The 15964-nt window shown below is 39.8% G+C and overlaps 1 protein-coding gene across 2 annotated transcripts in view; it reads left to right on the forward strand.

The window, feature by feature from the left end:
* The first annotated feature begins 1011 nt into the window (after positions 1-1011).
* The window catches only part of DNAJC1 (DnaJ heat shock protein family (Hsp40) member C1), a 131730-nt gene continuing 116777 nt past the window's right edge, over positions 1012-15964 (forward strand). For both annotated transcript variants that reach the window (XM_083377984.1, XM_083377985.1), the window contains exon 1: positions 1012-1267. In XM_083377984.1, the coding sequence (XP_083234110.1) occupies positions 1082-1267 (186 nt within the window). In that variant the 5' untranslated portion in view covers positions 1012-1081. The remainder of the gene's footprint in view (positions 1268-15964) is intronic.

The raw sequence follows: 15964 nt of genomic DNA on the forward strand, positions 1-15964 counted from the left end.
GAGTGGTTGTTAACTGAGGACTTCCAGTTTTAGATTACAAATAGTATATAAATTCTTAAAGTTTTCTAGAATTTTTAACTTGAATGTTGCTCAAATTCAACCTTCTCTCACAGAGGGCTTTAACCAATCATGGGGTCAAGGATCCAGGGATAAGTGTATCCAAGGATACAATCAACATGGTAGAGGGCTGTGTCCAATAATAGGATCAATATGATACCAGCTTATTTCAAAAGCTGGAAGTCAGCTCATCTGGATTCTGAGTGACTTTGCCCACCAAATATGGCAAAAAGTTTTTTTACAGACTTTCACATGGTTTTGGTGAAGATCTTCACCAAGTCACCTTATAAAAGGTTGCTAGATAGCATTCAGTGATGCAATTGAGACAGCAAAATATTTATTTTTGCCTCTTAAATTGTCACTGTGTAGCTCAAGCTTGAACTCTTACCAATGTTGGGTCAGGCTTGATGCAAATCCTTCCCCAGCAGCATTCCAGGTATCTACCCCATATTATTTCCCCGAGGTCCTCATTTGCCAAGTAGCATATTTCAGTCTAACAGATTATTAAAAATTATAAGCTTTCTTGAACTTCCATCAGAAGCATGGAATGGTTAACCCAGAGATTTTCCAGGATCGAGAGCACGTGCAGGTGTAACAAGGAATCCAGCAAGTTATCTCATGCGATTTGCAATAGACTGATCCTTCACTAAGGGTCGGCTTAGTTTACCACTCCAGAGGAGGCCTCACTTCCAAACAGCGCCCCAGCCCCTTCCTTTTGTCCTACAGTAGCTCTCTAACCCCTTCCTTTTCTCCCCTGAGCAGCCAACTTAGAGCCTCCCTGCAGGCCTCTTCCCATGTCTTGTGGTTGTTCAGCTTCATGACGCGCTGTAGTGCGATCACCCATTGGCCGGGCCTCGTCCTGGTTCTCCCTCGTGGGACTCACGGAGGGAGGAGCGGAACCGGCGTGGCGAGCGGAGCATGCGTAATTCTAAGGCAGTCCCCTTTCTGGCCACGTCTGCCGGGTTGTGTAGCTGCGGCGCAGCAGTAGCAGCTGTTCTGGGTTAAACTCAGCCTTGGAGAGGGGATGCGGGAGAATCCTCGAGGCGCTCTGTGCTACGCGCGCCCCTGGATGGGGCTGCGTTGGCCGCAACTGCTAGCGCTTGGTTTGCTCGTACCACTCGCCTTCGCCTGGGAGACCGGCGACTTGGAGCTCTTCGACCTCGTGGAGGAAGTCCCGCAAAACTTCTATGCTTTCCTCGGCGTTGAGCAGGTGAAGAGAGAAGCGCGTCTGGGCCGTTCGTGGCTTTAGGCTGGGCCTTGGAAGTTGCTTCGAATCCCGGGGCGCATAGAGGCACCGCAGAGACCAAAGCGGGTTCTGGGGCTTTTTCGCGGGGACTTCTCTGCGGGACATGGCCTGCAATGTCTGGTATTAAAAAACAGACTTGGGGTTTCTTGTGACAGAAGGATTTTTAAAGTTGCTTTTTAACAGGCTCAACAATGTTTTCTATGGCTTTTCATAGCTAATGTGCTCTATCCTGAACACTACTGAAAGTGTTGCTGGCTTGAAGAAGGCCAGTGTTTAGTAGGTAGACGTCCTAGTTTTTCCTGTTTACACTGTATCCTTGATTTCTTGCTATTCAAACTTTCAGTGGTATCGCTGGTATTGCTAAATGCAGCATTATCCCTTTTTTCTTGGACACAGTGACCAAGTACAGCTAGTCCTCAACTTACGGCCACAATGAGCCCAATAGTTTTGTTGTTAAGTGAGTTTTGTCACATTTTGTGACCTTGCTACAGTTGTTAAGTGAATCACTGCAGTTGATAAGTTAGTAACCCGGTTAAGTGAATCTGGCTTCCCCATTGACTTTGCTCGTCAGAAGGTTGCAGAAGGTGATCAGATGACCTTTGGACACAGTAACTGTCATAAGTATGAACCAGTTGCCAAGCCTCTGAATTTTGATCACATGATCATAGGAATACTGCAAAGGTCCTAACTCAGACATGTCAAACTCATGCTGTTGCATGATGTATCAAAGCTTTTTCCCCATTGCCAGCAATGGGGTGGGCGCGGTTTCATTGTGATGTGTCCAGCCCGCAGGGTGGCAGTTTGACAGCCCTGTACTAACTGAAAAACACTCATAAGTCACTTTTTTCTTTTTTTCTTTTTTTTATTAAAAAGTTTTACAAATACATAAACATAAGACCCACCCCTGCCCCACCCCCACCCAATTTCCCCTCCCTCCCTCTCCCCCCCCAACTTCCCAGAGCGTAATATAGGGTATTAACCCTAACAATCTTAAACTATAATATGCTAACTATAATAACACTTTAAGTCCTATCAAACTTTAACTCTCCTTAAAATAACTAAATAATAATAAATCTTATAAATCTACTACTTATTCAAATGCTAAATGAAACTTTTTGGTCCTATATTTATTCTGAATAAAATCAATCCATCTTCTCCATTCCAAGATACATCTTTGTTGCGAATGGTCTTTCAAATATGCTGAAATTTTTGCCATTTCTGCCAGGTTCGAAACTTTTAAATCCATTCTTCTATAGTAGGCAAATCCTCCTTCCAATATTGCGCTACCAAAAGTCTTGCTGCCGTTATTAAATACAACATCAATTTAGTTTCTATAGCAGTACAGTCTATAGTAATACCCAGCAAAAATAATTGTGGAGAAAACTTTATCTTTTTCTTAGATATCTTCTGCATATTCCACCAAATTTTAATCCAAAAAGCTTTAACTTTTTTACAAGTCCACCATATATGATAATACGTTGCATCATCACAACCACACCTCCAGCATTTAGGCTGATAATTTGGATACATACATGCCAATTTCTTAGGATCTAAATGCCATCTATAAAACATCTTACAAAAATTCTCTCTTAAATTTTGCGCCTGTGTAAATTTTACATTTCTGACCCAGATTGTTTCCCAAGTATCCATCGCTGTAGGTTCTTGAATATTCTGGGCCCATTTTATCATACAATCTTTAGCAAGTTCCGTTTCTGAATCTAATTCTATCAATGCATTACATATCCTTCTTATATGTGCAGGACTTTGATCTCTAATTTGTTTAACCAAATTTTCATCTACTATGGAAATACCAATTATCTGATCCTGTTTCCATCTAGCTTGTAACTGCCCATACTGAAACCAAGTTTGTACTATATTTTCTTCTTTTAAAATATTAAATGGCTTTAATTGCCATACATTTCTTTCCAATCTAAGAATTTCTTTATATGTAATCACATCATGCTTAAAGCCCACATTTATATTTTCTATCGCATGTTTAGGTATTGCCCAAATTGGAATTTTAAAATTCAACTTATAATGATATTTTTTCCAAACTCGCAACAGGGCATATCTTAATATATGTGTCTTAAAAACATTATCCACTTTTTTGTCATACAATAAATAAGCATGCCAACCATATAACAAATCATATCCTTCAATATTCAATAATCTCCTTTGTGTTAAGTTAAACCAATTACTAATTGATGATAATGCTGCAGCCTCGTAGTATAATTTAAAATTGAGCATTTTAAGACCACCTCTTTCACGTACATCTTGCATTATCTTAAGTTTAACTCTCAGTCTCTTCCCTGCCCAAATAAATTTATTAATACCTCTCTGCCATTCCTCCAAATTTGAGTCTTTTTTAAGTATAGGTATCAGTATAGTATAGGTGGCTCAGTGGGTTAGGACGCTGAGCTTGTCGATCAGAAGGTTGGCAGTTTGGCGGGTCAAATCCCGAGTGCCGCGTAACAGAGTGAGTGCCTGTTACTCGTCCCAGCTTCTGCCTACCTAGCAGTTCAAAAACACGTAAAAATGCAAGTAGAAAAATAGGGACCACTGCGGTGGGAAGGTAACAGCATTCTGTGCGCCTTTGGCATCTAGTCATGCCGGCCACATGACCACGGAGACGTCCTCGGACAAGCGCTGGCTCTTTGGCTTTGAAACGGAGATGAGCACCGGCCCCTAGAGTCGGAAACGACTAGCACGCATGTGCGGGGGAACCTTTACCTTTACTTTTTAGCATTTGAAACAAGAATAAGAATTTAGGTAAAACATTCATTTTCACAGCTGCAATAAGGACAATTGTAATTTTTTCCAACTATCTAATTCTTTTTGTATTTTTGATAATAACAATTCATAATTATTTTTATATAATTTCGCATTTGAAGTTGAAAGATATACCCCCAAGTATTTGATCATCTTAACTATTTCAAATCCCGTTAGTTTTCCTAAAACTTCCTTTTGTTCCTTGGTCATATTTTTAACCAATATTTTAGTTTTTTGCCTATTTACCTTAAATCCAGAAACTTGTCCATATTGTAAAATTATTTCCATTAAATCTGTAACCGATTGAGTTGGTTGACTTAATGTAATTACTAAGTCATCTGCAAATGCTTTCAATCTATAATCTTGATCTTTAATTTTAATTTCGTTTATTTTCTCTGAATCACGTATCTTGATCAACAATATTTCCAATGTTAAAACAAACAATAATGGTGACAGCGGACAACCTGTCTTGTACCTTTTTCAATTTTACAAGCTTTTGTTAAACTACCATTAATTATTATTTGAGCTGTTTGTTTTTGATATATTGCCCTAATAGGTTGTAAAAACTTATCACCAAACTCCGTCTTCTCCAAAACTTTGAATAAAAATTGCCAATTCAATTGATCAAAGGCCTTTTCAGCATCCAAAAAGATCAGCGCTGCGGGGACTTGATTATTTCTTTCCAAAAATTCTAATAAATTTACAATATGTCACATTATTTTTCATTTGTCTACTACTTATAAATCCTGTTTGATCACTATGAATCATTTACTGCATAACCTTCATTAATCTATTTGCTAAAATCTTTGCAAATATTTTATAATCATTATTTAAAAGCGATATAGGCCTATAATTTTTAAGTTGAACAAGATCTTGATCTTCCTTCGGAATCAAAGTTATAAATGCTGTTTTCCACGATGGAGGCACTTCTCCTCCAAATTGAATTGTTCTAAATAATTCTTTTAAAGGCTCCACCATTTCTGATTGTAAATTTTTCTAATAAATAGCTGATAAACCATCTGTACCGGGTGCCTTACCCACTTTTAATTGTTTAATTGCTAAAATAATTTCTTCAGCAGTTAACAATTGATTCATCCCTTCCCGTTGCTCTTGTGTAAGTATTGGGATATTCACATCCTGTAAGTAACTATCCATAGTGAGTGGCTGTGCATATCAGCATCTCGGGTTAACCAGACCATTCCACCTTTAACGATGGGGGGTGAGGTGTTACCCCCCCTGTTGATAGGGCTCGCAACTTGGGCATCCTCCTTGACTCCCGGCTCAATTTTGAAGACCATATAGGAGCTGTGACCAGGGAGGCTTTTGCCCAGGTTTGCCTGATGCGCCAGTTGCGACCCTACCTGGACCGAGATTCCCTACACACAGTCACTCATGCGCTCGTGACCTCCCGTTTAGACTACTGCAACGCTCTCTACATGGGGCTGCCCTTGAGGACCACTCGTAGGCTTCAGCTGGTGCAGAATGCGGCCGCACGAGTGGTGATGGGGGTTTTCCGATACTCCTATGTAACACCTCTACTCCGCGAGCTGCATTGGCTTCCGGTTGCCCTCCGGGTGAGATTCAAGGTGCTGGTGATGACCTATAAAGCCCTAAATGGCTTGGGTCTGGGATATCTGAGGGAACACCTGCTGCCAGCATCAAGTTCCCTTTGTCCTGTGCGCTCCCACAGGGAGGGTCTTCTCAGGGTGCCGCCGGTAAAAGATTGCCGGCGGGTAACACCCAGGGGAAAGGCCTTTTCAGTGGGTGCGCCTGCCCTCTGGAACCAGCTGCCCATGGAGCTTAGTACTGCCCCCAACCTCCGTTCATTCCGCCGGGACCTGAAGACCTGGCTCTTCGAGCTCTCTGGCCCAGGCTGAGAATTTTAATTTTAATTGGGGTTTTTTTTAACCTTTTCAGGGACTGTTGTAATTATTTTTAATTGTATTTAACTTTTGTATTTCTTGTTTTAAATACCCTGTAAACTGCCCTGAGTCCTTCGGGAAAGGACGGTATATAAATCCAATTAAATAAATAAATAGATAGATAAATAAATAAATAAATAAATATCTAAACCTTGCTTTATATCCCTAGCATATAATTTAGAATAAAATTCAACAAAAGCTTTTTTTAATAAGATTTTGCTGAAACACCTCTTTACCCTTATATTTTATCTTATCAATATTATGCGATCTTTGTTTTTTCTTAATAAATAAGCTAACCACCTACTCGGCTTATTAGCATTATTAAAAGTATTATGTTTGGCATATCGTAAATTAGTTGCCACCTGATCTGCCATTAACATATCAAACTGTCCTCTTAGCAAGTTAATTACTTCTTTCAACCTCTTATCAGATGGGTTCAAAATAAGAACTTTCTCTTTCAACTTTATTTCCTCCTCTATTTCTTTACGCTTATATTCCAATCTATATCTATGTTTATTATTCAAATGTATTAGCACTCCTCTCATATAAGCTTTACTTGCATCCCAAACCATTTCAATGGGAGTATATTCATAATAAAAAATTCTCGCATATGCTTTTTACATTCTACCACATTTTCTTCATATCTAAACAAATTTTCATTTAATCTCCATGATCTTCTTTCCCCCATGCCCTTATCCAATTCCATCCAAAGTGGACTATGATCTGATAAAGTTCTTGGGCATGTCTTAATCTTCTTAATCCTAGAAAAAAATCATTAGTAGTTAATATAAAATCAATCCTAGAAAAAGATTGATGTCTATCAGAAAAAAAGGTAAAATCTTTTTCTTCCAAATTTCGTTCTCTCCAGACATGTCGCAATTCCAAGTCATCTTTCAAATCAAAAAAAGATTTTGGCAATCTAGCATGGCTTGGAATATTTTTAAAAGAACCTTTTTTATCTTTCTGAGTATCCAACACTCCATTCCAATCTCCCATTAGAATACTCGATTTATAATCCCATTGAATTATTTTATTATGTAACAGTTTGTAAAATTCTCCTTGCTGTTGATTAGGTGCATATACTCCAATTAAAAATATTTTCTTCCCTTCTATTAATAGTTCAATTATAATATATCTTCCTTGTTTATCTGCTTCAATTAAATTAGCTGTTAAGTCTTTCTTTACATAGATAACTACTCCATTTTTCTTCTCTGGAGCAGATGCAATAAATTGTATACCCAGTCTAGAGTTTATCAAATATTTTTGATCAGATGCGTGAATATGCATTTCTTGCAAGCATATAACATCATTTTTAAATTGTTTCAAATACTGAAATACTTTCTCTTTTGTGGTGAATTTAATCCATTAACATTCCAAGTTAGAAACTTTGTCACCATCTTTTGCGACTTGAAGCTTTCGGAGCGTTTCTTGCAGATCCATAAGCATCTGCCTCTTTGGCCTAGCTCCTCCCACTGCTTCACTAGAAGTAGATTCCTGACTTGTAGTTATAGAAGACTGTTACTGTTGTTGTTGTTGTTCCTTACGTCTACATGCAGCCCGTGTCACTCTTTGAATCTTTGATTCTTCTAATAAAACCTGAGGTTGCACAGTTTCCGAGATTTGCTGTACTTCTTGTACCTGTCGCTCTCCTTCTTCTTTTCTTCCTTTAACTTCTTCTTTCCCTCATTTAATTTCTGAAGATGGCGGTGAACCTGCTTTCAATACATTAGAATAAAAATCACGTGCCTTCAGGACTGTATTAAGACAATATCTTACTCCAGCATAATTCACCACAATCCCCATTGGTATCTCCCATCTGAACTGAAGCTGTTATTTTTTTAATTCATCTGCCAGAACAAAATCTTTCCTTTTTCTCAAAATTCTTGGGGGAATCTCTTTCAGAATCAAAACCTCTTGATTAGCCACTTTAAATCTATTATTGTAAAAAGCTTGAATGATCTCATTTCTGATCTTTCTCTTTGTAAAATACACAACCACATCTCTTGGCAGTTTCCTTTGCCTAGCAATCCAAGAATTATTCCCAAAATAGGCGCCAGAGCATCCACCAGCATCTCCTCCAGATTTTCCTGTGGATTCTCTTTTAAACCTCTTATCCTCAGGGCAAACTCCATGTCTCTATATTGTGTCATCACCACTTCATCATCAATTTTTTCCATTTTATTCTCAACTTCACACATTTTAGCCTCCAGCATCAGATTATTTTGTTTCACTTCTTCCACACGTTCATCCAGGCTCTCAATACAACCTGAGAGCCCCTGAAATGCCATCAAAATATCCTCCCGTATTTCCTTATTTTTTTCTTCAATAAGTTCTGCCATCTGCTCAGATATTTTTTCAGACTGAAGTTTTAAAGCATTTTTTAAAGAATCTTGTAAGTCTTTTAAAGTCAGTGCAGGTGCAACAGCTGCGGCAGGTAACATCAAAGATTGAATTCCAGATTGCTGAACAGTCGATGCCCCCGGACTTTTAGAAACGGGAATTCTAGGTGGTTTGGAAGCCATTTTAACACCTAATTAACTTTCGTTGCACACTTTCACTTTTCCGCCCCACTTGCTATTGTACTTCAAGTGTTAAATATCCCAGTCTTATAATCACTTTTAAACAGCTCCAAAGTTTGCATATTCCTCCTCAATATCCAAACAATCACTTTCACTTTGAGGAAGAAAAAAACAACCAGACGCTTTCAATTCTTGTTACAAAGAATCACTCAGGCGCCATCTTACCCTTCTTTTTTAAAACGATCGTTGAAACAGGATAAAATTGAAGTTCCAGAGTTAAAGTCTTATCTTGCTGTTTATATTGCTCCCGCATCCGCTCCGCCTGCATCAATTACTCAAGATAACAAACAAATCCAGCAGGAGTGGATTCAGCGTCTTGTTCTGCTTAAAAGCAGAAAAGTCCTCTGATCTGGAGTATTTTCTGGGCTTCGGGGGAGCTCTCACCCTTCAAGCCCCAAACATTCTGGGGCTCTAGGGGAGCTCTACCCCTACCCAGAGTCTCCCCTTCCCCTCTTTGCCTGAGAGGAAGGGTTTTTAAGCCGCGGAACAGCTGATCGTCAGCTGCTCCGCAGCTTTAGCGAAATCGGAAGGCTGGCGGTCGATCCCGACCGTCCACGCCGCTGAAGCACCACCCGGAAGTCCCCATAAGTCACTTTTTCCAATGTTATTATTACTTTGAATGGTCACTAAATGAACTGTTGACTTCCTGTACTAGTTTTGCCACTTCTACGTACATGTTAAAGTGTATGTATTTCATGTATTATCCCACAATTTGATTTATATATCACTGGGGTTTATGCAGGTTACAGTGTATAATGAAGTACAAAAACATAGTCATATAAAACATAAACATAAATAAGGTTGATATCCTTGTTCTTGAATGACTCTGCTCACTATTAACGGGGAGGGGAATAATATTAATTATATTACTAATTTTTTTTTTATTGAAAAGTTTTAAGATACAATTTTCCTTTAAAAAAACCCCCTTCCCCCTCCCTCCTCCCCCCCTACCTCCCCCCCTCCCCCCCTCCCTCCTCCCCCCCCTACCTCCCCCCCTCCCCCCCTCCCCCCCGACTTCCCAGAGCTAAATACAAGGTATATATATATAAAAAAAAGCAAACATAAACAACCATATACTAACAACTATAAGTTCTAAAATCCATCACTCTCTAGCTTATATAGGATAAAACAAACCTTAGCAATATTAAATATATATAAAAAACTAAAATAAAAAAGAAACACTCTCTAGCTTATATAGGATAAAACAAACCTTAATAGTATTAAATATATATTAAAAACAAAAAAAAAAGGGAAAAAACCCCAAGATAGAAAGAGAAAAAGAAAAAGAAAAAAAAGGAAAAAAGAGTTATTCAAATACTACATAATACTTCTCAACCCTATACTTATCCTAAATAGACTCCATCCATTCCATGATATAACGTTCTTACAGATAATCTTTCAAATTAACCAAAATCTTCGCCACCTCAACCAAATCAGAAAACTTTAAAGTCAACTCTTCTATAATCGGCCGTTCCTCTTCCAGTGCCACATCTATAATTATTCCAAACAAAAAAAGATTGCGAACAAAACTTTAACCTCCATTTGAGAATCTTCTGTATATTCCACCATACTTTAATCCAAAAAAGCTCACCCTTTCCACAAAACCACCACATATAAAAATATATTGCGTCTACACCCAAACCTTTTCCCACCTCCCATACTTGACTATAAATACGTCGTAGAAATTCCATAAACTTCTGCAAATCCTGCTATTTTCTCTTCTTAGATCGTTTTGCAGCAGCACACGTCACCCTCTGTTCTATAGAATCATCCGACGAGGTTATATCTTGATCTCCTCCAACACCGTTGTCTTCTATCTGACCATCTTCGGCCTCTTGATGCATTCCTTCTCCAGATCCCTTTTCAGCTTCCAGAAGTGTTAATGGCGTTGCATTTAAAACATTATTGTAGAAATCACGCGCTTGCATCACAGTAACCAGACGGTACCTTTTACCTTCGTGCGTCACCATCAACCCAACTGGGATCTCCCATCTGAACCTTATATCCCGTTGCTTGAGCTCTTGCACAAGAAATGTAAAATCCTTCCTTCTCCTTAGAATCTTTGGAGGAATTTCTTTTAAGACCAAAACTTCTTGATTAGCAATCACAACTTTAGTATCATAAGCAGCTCGTATAACTTCATCTCTAGTTTCCCTTTTTGCAAAATATACCACCACATCTCTAGGCAACTTTCTCTGTCTAGCAATCCATGAATTCACACGAAACACTTTATCCATGCCTCCTTTTATTTCAGATGCTGGCTGTTTCAATAGTACTTCGAAAGCCTCAGAAACCAGCTGCTTTAGATCTTCCTTAATATTCTCCTTTAACCCTCTAATTCTAATAGCAAACTGCATCTGGTAATATTGAGCAAGACTCAGTTCCTTTTCCATTTTATCTTCATTCTCCAATACTTTTGCTTCTAATATAGCATTCTTTTGAGTCAAATCTTCTAGCTTTTCCTCCAATTCTTCCACACAACGAGCCACTTTACACACTGAAGACAAGATGTCTACCTTCATCACTCTGAACTTCTGTTCCATCCTCTCCTCCATTCTCTCCTCCAATTTCTCCAGTTTCTCCTCCATCTGTGCAAATCTATCATTAATTGATTCCAAAATTACCTGGGTGTGTTTTTCAAGAGCATCTTGTAAGTCCTTTGATGTCAATACATCAGGAGGATGCAGCGCCTGCAGTAATGATTGTTGCACCGGAGAAGTTCCAGCACTCCGAAGAGTTTTAGGGGGTGGTTTAGCCGCCATCTTTTACCAATTGTGACGCACTTTCACTTCAGATTTATAATCCAAAAAAAGTCCATCAAGCTGGAGAGTAAAATATAATAATCCTCTTCACCTTTTCCTCTTGTATCACTCTGCCTGCTCCTTTAATCCATAGTCATTCCTTCAGGCAGGGGTGGTCGCAGACGCCTGGCTCTGCTCCAAGAAATCAGGAGCAGAGGCGCTGGCCAGCTGGGAGCAGCCCAGGCTACGGGGGAGTTCAATCCTTCAGCCGCCCAAGCCATAAGCTCAGGCGGCCCTGGAGAACTCTACCCCTACCTGGGAGCTCACCCCCTCCTCTTCTCCCGAGGAGGGGGCTTCAAATTCGCCCGAACAGCTGATCGGCGCTGTTTCGGGCGAAAATAACTCAGCTGAATTATATTACTAATTATATTAATATTGCTCTGTGCAGCAAGCTTGTTAGTGTCTTTATAATCTGCCCATCCACTGAGAACAATTTCAAAGGCTGGTCTCCAGAATTATCAAATGACCCTTGGACCTAATACCTTTCCTGTTATCCTGTTTTGTATGTATCTAGAACAGAGGTGCCCAACTTATGGGCCATAGCCCACTACTGGGCCATGGTCTCTTGGCCCCTGGCTCGTGTGAGTGGCTGGCTATGTGTGCGCGTTCACCCCCCCTTGTGTCGGTGCTAGCCAAGCTGTGAACAAGGCTGGTGCTAGCCAAGCCATGATCCTTGCGCCATCGCTAGCTGAGCCACAAGCTGTGAGCCTCGCGTCGGCACTAGCCAAGCTATGAGCCTTGCACTGGCACTAGCCGAGCCTTGAGCCAGTGCTAGCAGCCCCATTTGTGGAGTACTCATGGCCCGCACACACACGCAGCCACATTTGCATATGTGCACATGTGCGCATAAAGGTGCCTGCCCCTCCCTTTCCCCCTGGGCCACCAACCCAGAAAGGTTGGGGACCCCGATCTAGAATTTCTTGTACACAGTTGCCTTCTCTTTTGAAGTCTTGATATTAGGTTTAATGATTTCTTCTGTTTTCATGCCTGGCTTTCATAGATAGTGGAATTGTTGCTGATTGGATATGGTTTCATTGATTTTATTTTTGATTTGATAGTCTGCTGCTGTTTTGTTTATCTTAACTATAGGTTACCATAGTCTGAAAACTGAATATAAATAAACACATAATAAATGTGAAAGCTTTGGACCTGACTAGTTGATGGTGAAACTGAAAGTTAAAAGATTAAGGATTAACTAAATAGTGTTGAAGTTAGGGCTTAGTGCTCTGAAATAGATTTGTTATATTGATATTTCTTAAAGAAGGAGATAGGAGAAACGTTCATCCAAACATAATGCCAGTTTATGAAAACTGCCAGTTCTTAATGTCTAAATTAGGAGCGGGTTTTTTTAGTGAATTTTATAGTTTGAAGTATTAGTATGAAACTGGAGTTCTTGACAGATAACCATTAAACTTAATCCAAAACTGAATTCAAATACAAATCAACCCTTATTCTCTTTCCTTTTCCTTTTTAAAAAAAATGTTTTGTTGATTTTTAAGAATTACAGTCTTTAGTGCTTAGTAAACAACAGGTTGTCTGGATTCACATATTTGACATTAACTTTGTCAATGTAAATCTGTTCAGTACTAGACAATCCAATATTTTTCCCCTGATCTTTTCTATTTCTTTAACCATATTCAAACAAATGTTTCTTTTTTAAATATTCTCTCTGGTAGATCCCATCATCTATTTTCTTAATTTTCACTTTAATCTTTTTCCTTTGACCAGTATCTTTCTTGATCAATGTGTTTTGTTGAATCAAAAAGTTTTTCCATATATTCATGACTGTTGCTGTAGGTATAAAAAATAAATCAAATAAAGTTTTTATATGAGGCTTTTGCCTTTCCATGTTTCTTGAAAATCTTTTTCTTCTCTGCTTCTCTTATCACTTCCTTTCTCTGACGTTTTCAAGATCTCTACATTCCATTTTATCCAATCTGGTTTTTTTGTCCTGAGATTAAGGGATGAGTTGTTTTTTCCATTTCTTGTGATTTCCCCCCCCCCCCCCCACTAGGATTAAATAATGTTTTCTTGCTTTGTTAAGTTCCATCTTTGACTCTCTATTTTCAGTTTTATGTTCACTTATTTGTTTTGTCTGCTCCTTCTCTCTTGTTTCCTGGAAGTTTTTTGTTGTAGAGTTAACTTAAAAATAGAATGATTTATATTTTCAAATTTATTTTGGATTTCTTTGTGATTTGAACTCGTTGTTTGAATTAATTGCAGTATACTACATATCTCCTCCTGAGAGGTATTTATGTTTTCTTGGTGTGTTCTGTCTACATGTCTCTGATCCATGATGGCCAAAAGTTGAAGTTTTCCTTGTTTTCTGCAAATAGCTTTAGAATCTCACTTAAATAGATATTTATAATCCAAACAGTTCAAAAAAACTTTTTTTCTTAAAGTTTATGATTCTCTCTTTGTCTGCAGCCCAGATTGTTGTCTTTTTTTTGTCACAGTTGTTCTTTGTTATTAAAGCTTTGAAAGTCACAAACACAGATTAGCTTTTCCCAGGTTTTGGCAAGTTCTCTATGGAGAACATGACTGTGATAAACCTCATCCACCACTAGGTGCCAGCATCTATTTAGTTTTCAATATGAACAATGGTCTTTAAAATGAGAGTCTTAACCATTCAACAATTTTAAACTTATCCAAAATTAAATTTTAGCTTTCAAGTTTATAAATTTATTTAACTACCATATATTTCGATCCTCCATGGAAATTTTAATTCACCGTTTCTGTTAGTATAAGGGTGGGGCAGAAGTCTCCCTCCTTCACTTTTGGAGGTATTTTGCTTCTTGGGGATCTTTTCCAGGAAATTAAGTGTGGAATGGAAAAAGGAAAATCAGATTCCTCACCCAGTTTCAAGCACGCTCTTTACTTACTGTTGTGCTGGTTAGTTCTTTTGGACTTTGGTTGCAAGTAGCTTGGGTTGATCGGTGAAATACAGACTTTCTCCTGTCAGGTTAGAAGGCTTTCCCCATGATGAACGGAACGACCGCCATCATTCTAGAGTTGCTGGGGCACCCTTCTTTCTTTGTCGCCTCTCTGGGGTGGCTTGGACTTATTAGGGTCTCCAGGCAGGATGAAAATTAGCCGTCGGGGTGCGGTAGTCTGCAAGCCCGTGACTACGCAGGACCAGAAGTCTTTGTTGTCTGGGGACTTTCTAGTTGTAGATTTAATTTGGAGATTTGCTCATATTATTTAAATTGTTTTTAGACTCATTATGTTTTTATGGCCTTTTTGTATGCAACAATTGTTTGATGAATTAGTTGTGTTATAGAGTATATTTCCTTGTGGAAAGTGTTTGTTTTTTCTTGAGACATCATTCCTGGAGATCCTCTAGTATCACCAATCTCAATAAGAGTAGATCAAAGTTTCATCTAGTTTTCTGGTCTTTATATGTCGTCTTTATAATCCAATAGGTCCCAGAGTATAGATTCAGTCCTGAAAACAATATTTTATAGTGAACCTTTGTCTCAGGTATCCAAAAATGTCAAAAGTGTTCAAAATGTTCAGCCACCATGAAAACAGCTCAAATGTCTCTCCCAGCCAGGCATAGTCTGGAGAGCTGCTGCCTTCTTCCATGTTTCTTTCAAATGCGGACGAAGGCAACAGCTCTCCAAACGGGGCGGTGGAGGTTTGGAGACCTGCGCAGGTCTCCAAACCTCTGGCACCCCGTTTGGAGAGCTGCTCCCTTCTGTGTTTCTTTCAAATGCAGTCGAAGGAAGCATCTCTCTAAACGGGGTGGTGGAGGTTTGGAGAATGCGTAGCTCTCCAAACCTCCGGCGCCCCATTTGGAGAGTTGCTGCCTTCGTCCGCATTTGAAAGAAACACGGAAGGGAGCAGCTCTCCAAACGGGGTGCCGGAGGTTTACATGGCTGTGCAGGTCTCCAAAACGCGAAGGCAGCAGCTCTCCAAACGGGGCCGCAGAGGTTTGGAGACCTGCGCAGCTCTCCAAACCTCCGTGGCCCCGTTTGGAGAGCTGCTACCTTTGTCCGCTTATGAAAGAAATGCGGACGAAGGAAGCATGACAAGGCAGACCTGCTTTATCGTTGGGTGGGAAAGAGGCTTGCCGGAGCCCGGGGACTGGCAGTAGGCCCGGAGAAGGGAGTGAGTGCCTGGCCACTCCACCGCGCCAAGATGCCCAGCCTGGGAGAGAGCGCTGGGAGTGGTGACGGCGCATCCTCCTCCTCCTCCTCCAAAGGGGCACCTCCCGGCTCCGAGGGACGGAAGCAAGCCGGGAAACAGAGCTCCGCTTTGCCCAATGCTTACTTTTGCTTTCCAAAGCATTTATAGTTGCAGGAATCTGTTCCTTCTGAATACCTACGGCATCTCTACAGATGCCATTCAACTTCTGTTAAAAAAGACAAACCACAAGTAAGGAAAAATCCATTACTTGAGAAGGCAGACTTTCATTGTTGAAGACTCTTATTATTAGGATTTTTTTTCCTCTGATGAACATCTAAAATCTACTTTCTTGTAGTTTAAACAAGTTGTTTCTCATCCTGTATCACCCGGCCGGCAGGCTTGCTCGCGAGGAGCCCAGTCTGGATCAGCTGGTGGGCAGGTCATGCATCCTCCTGGCCTGGC

This window comes from Vipera ursinii (genome assembly GCF_947247035.1).
Source record: "Vipera ursinii genome assembly, chromosome: Z".
In the NCBI taxonomy this organism is placed as follows: Eukaryota; Metazoa; Chordata; class Lepidosauria; order Squamata; family Viperidae; genus Vipera; species Vipera ursinii.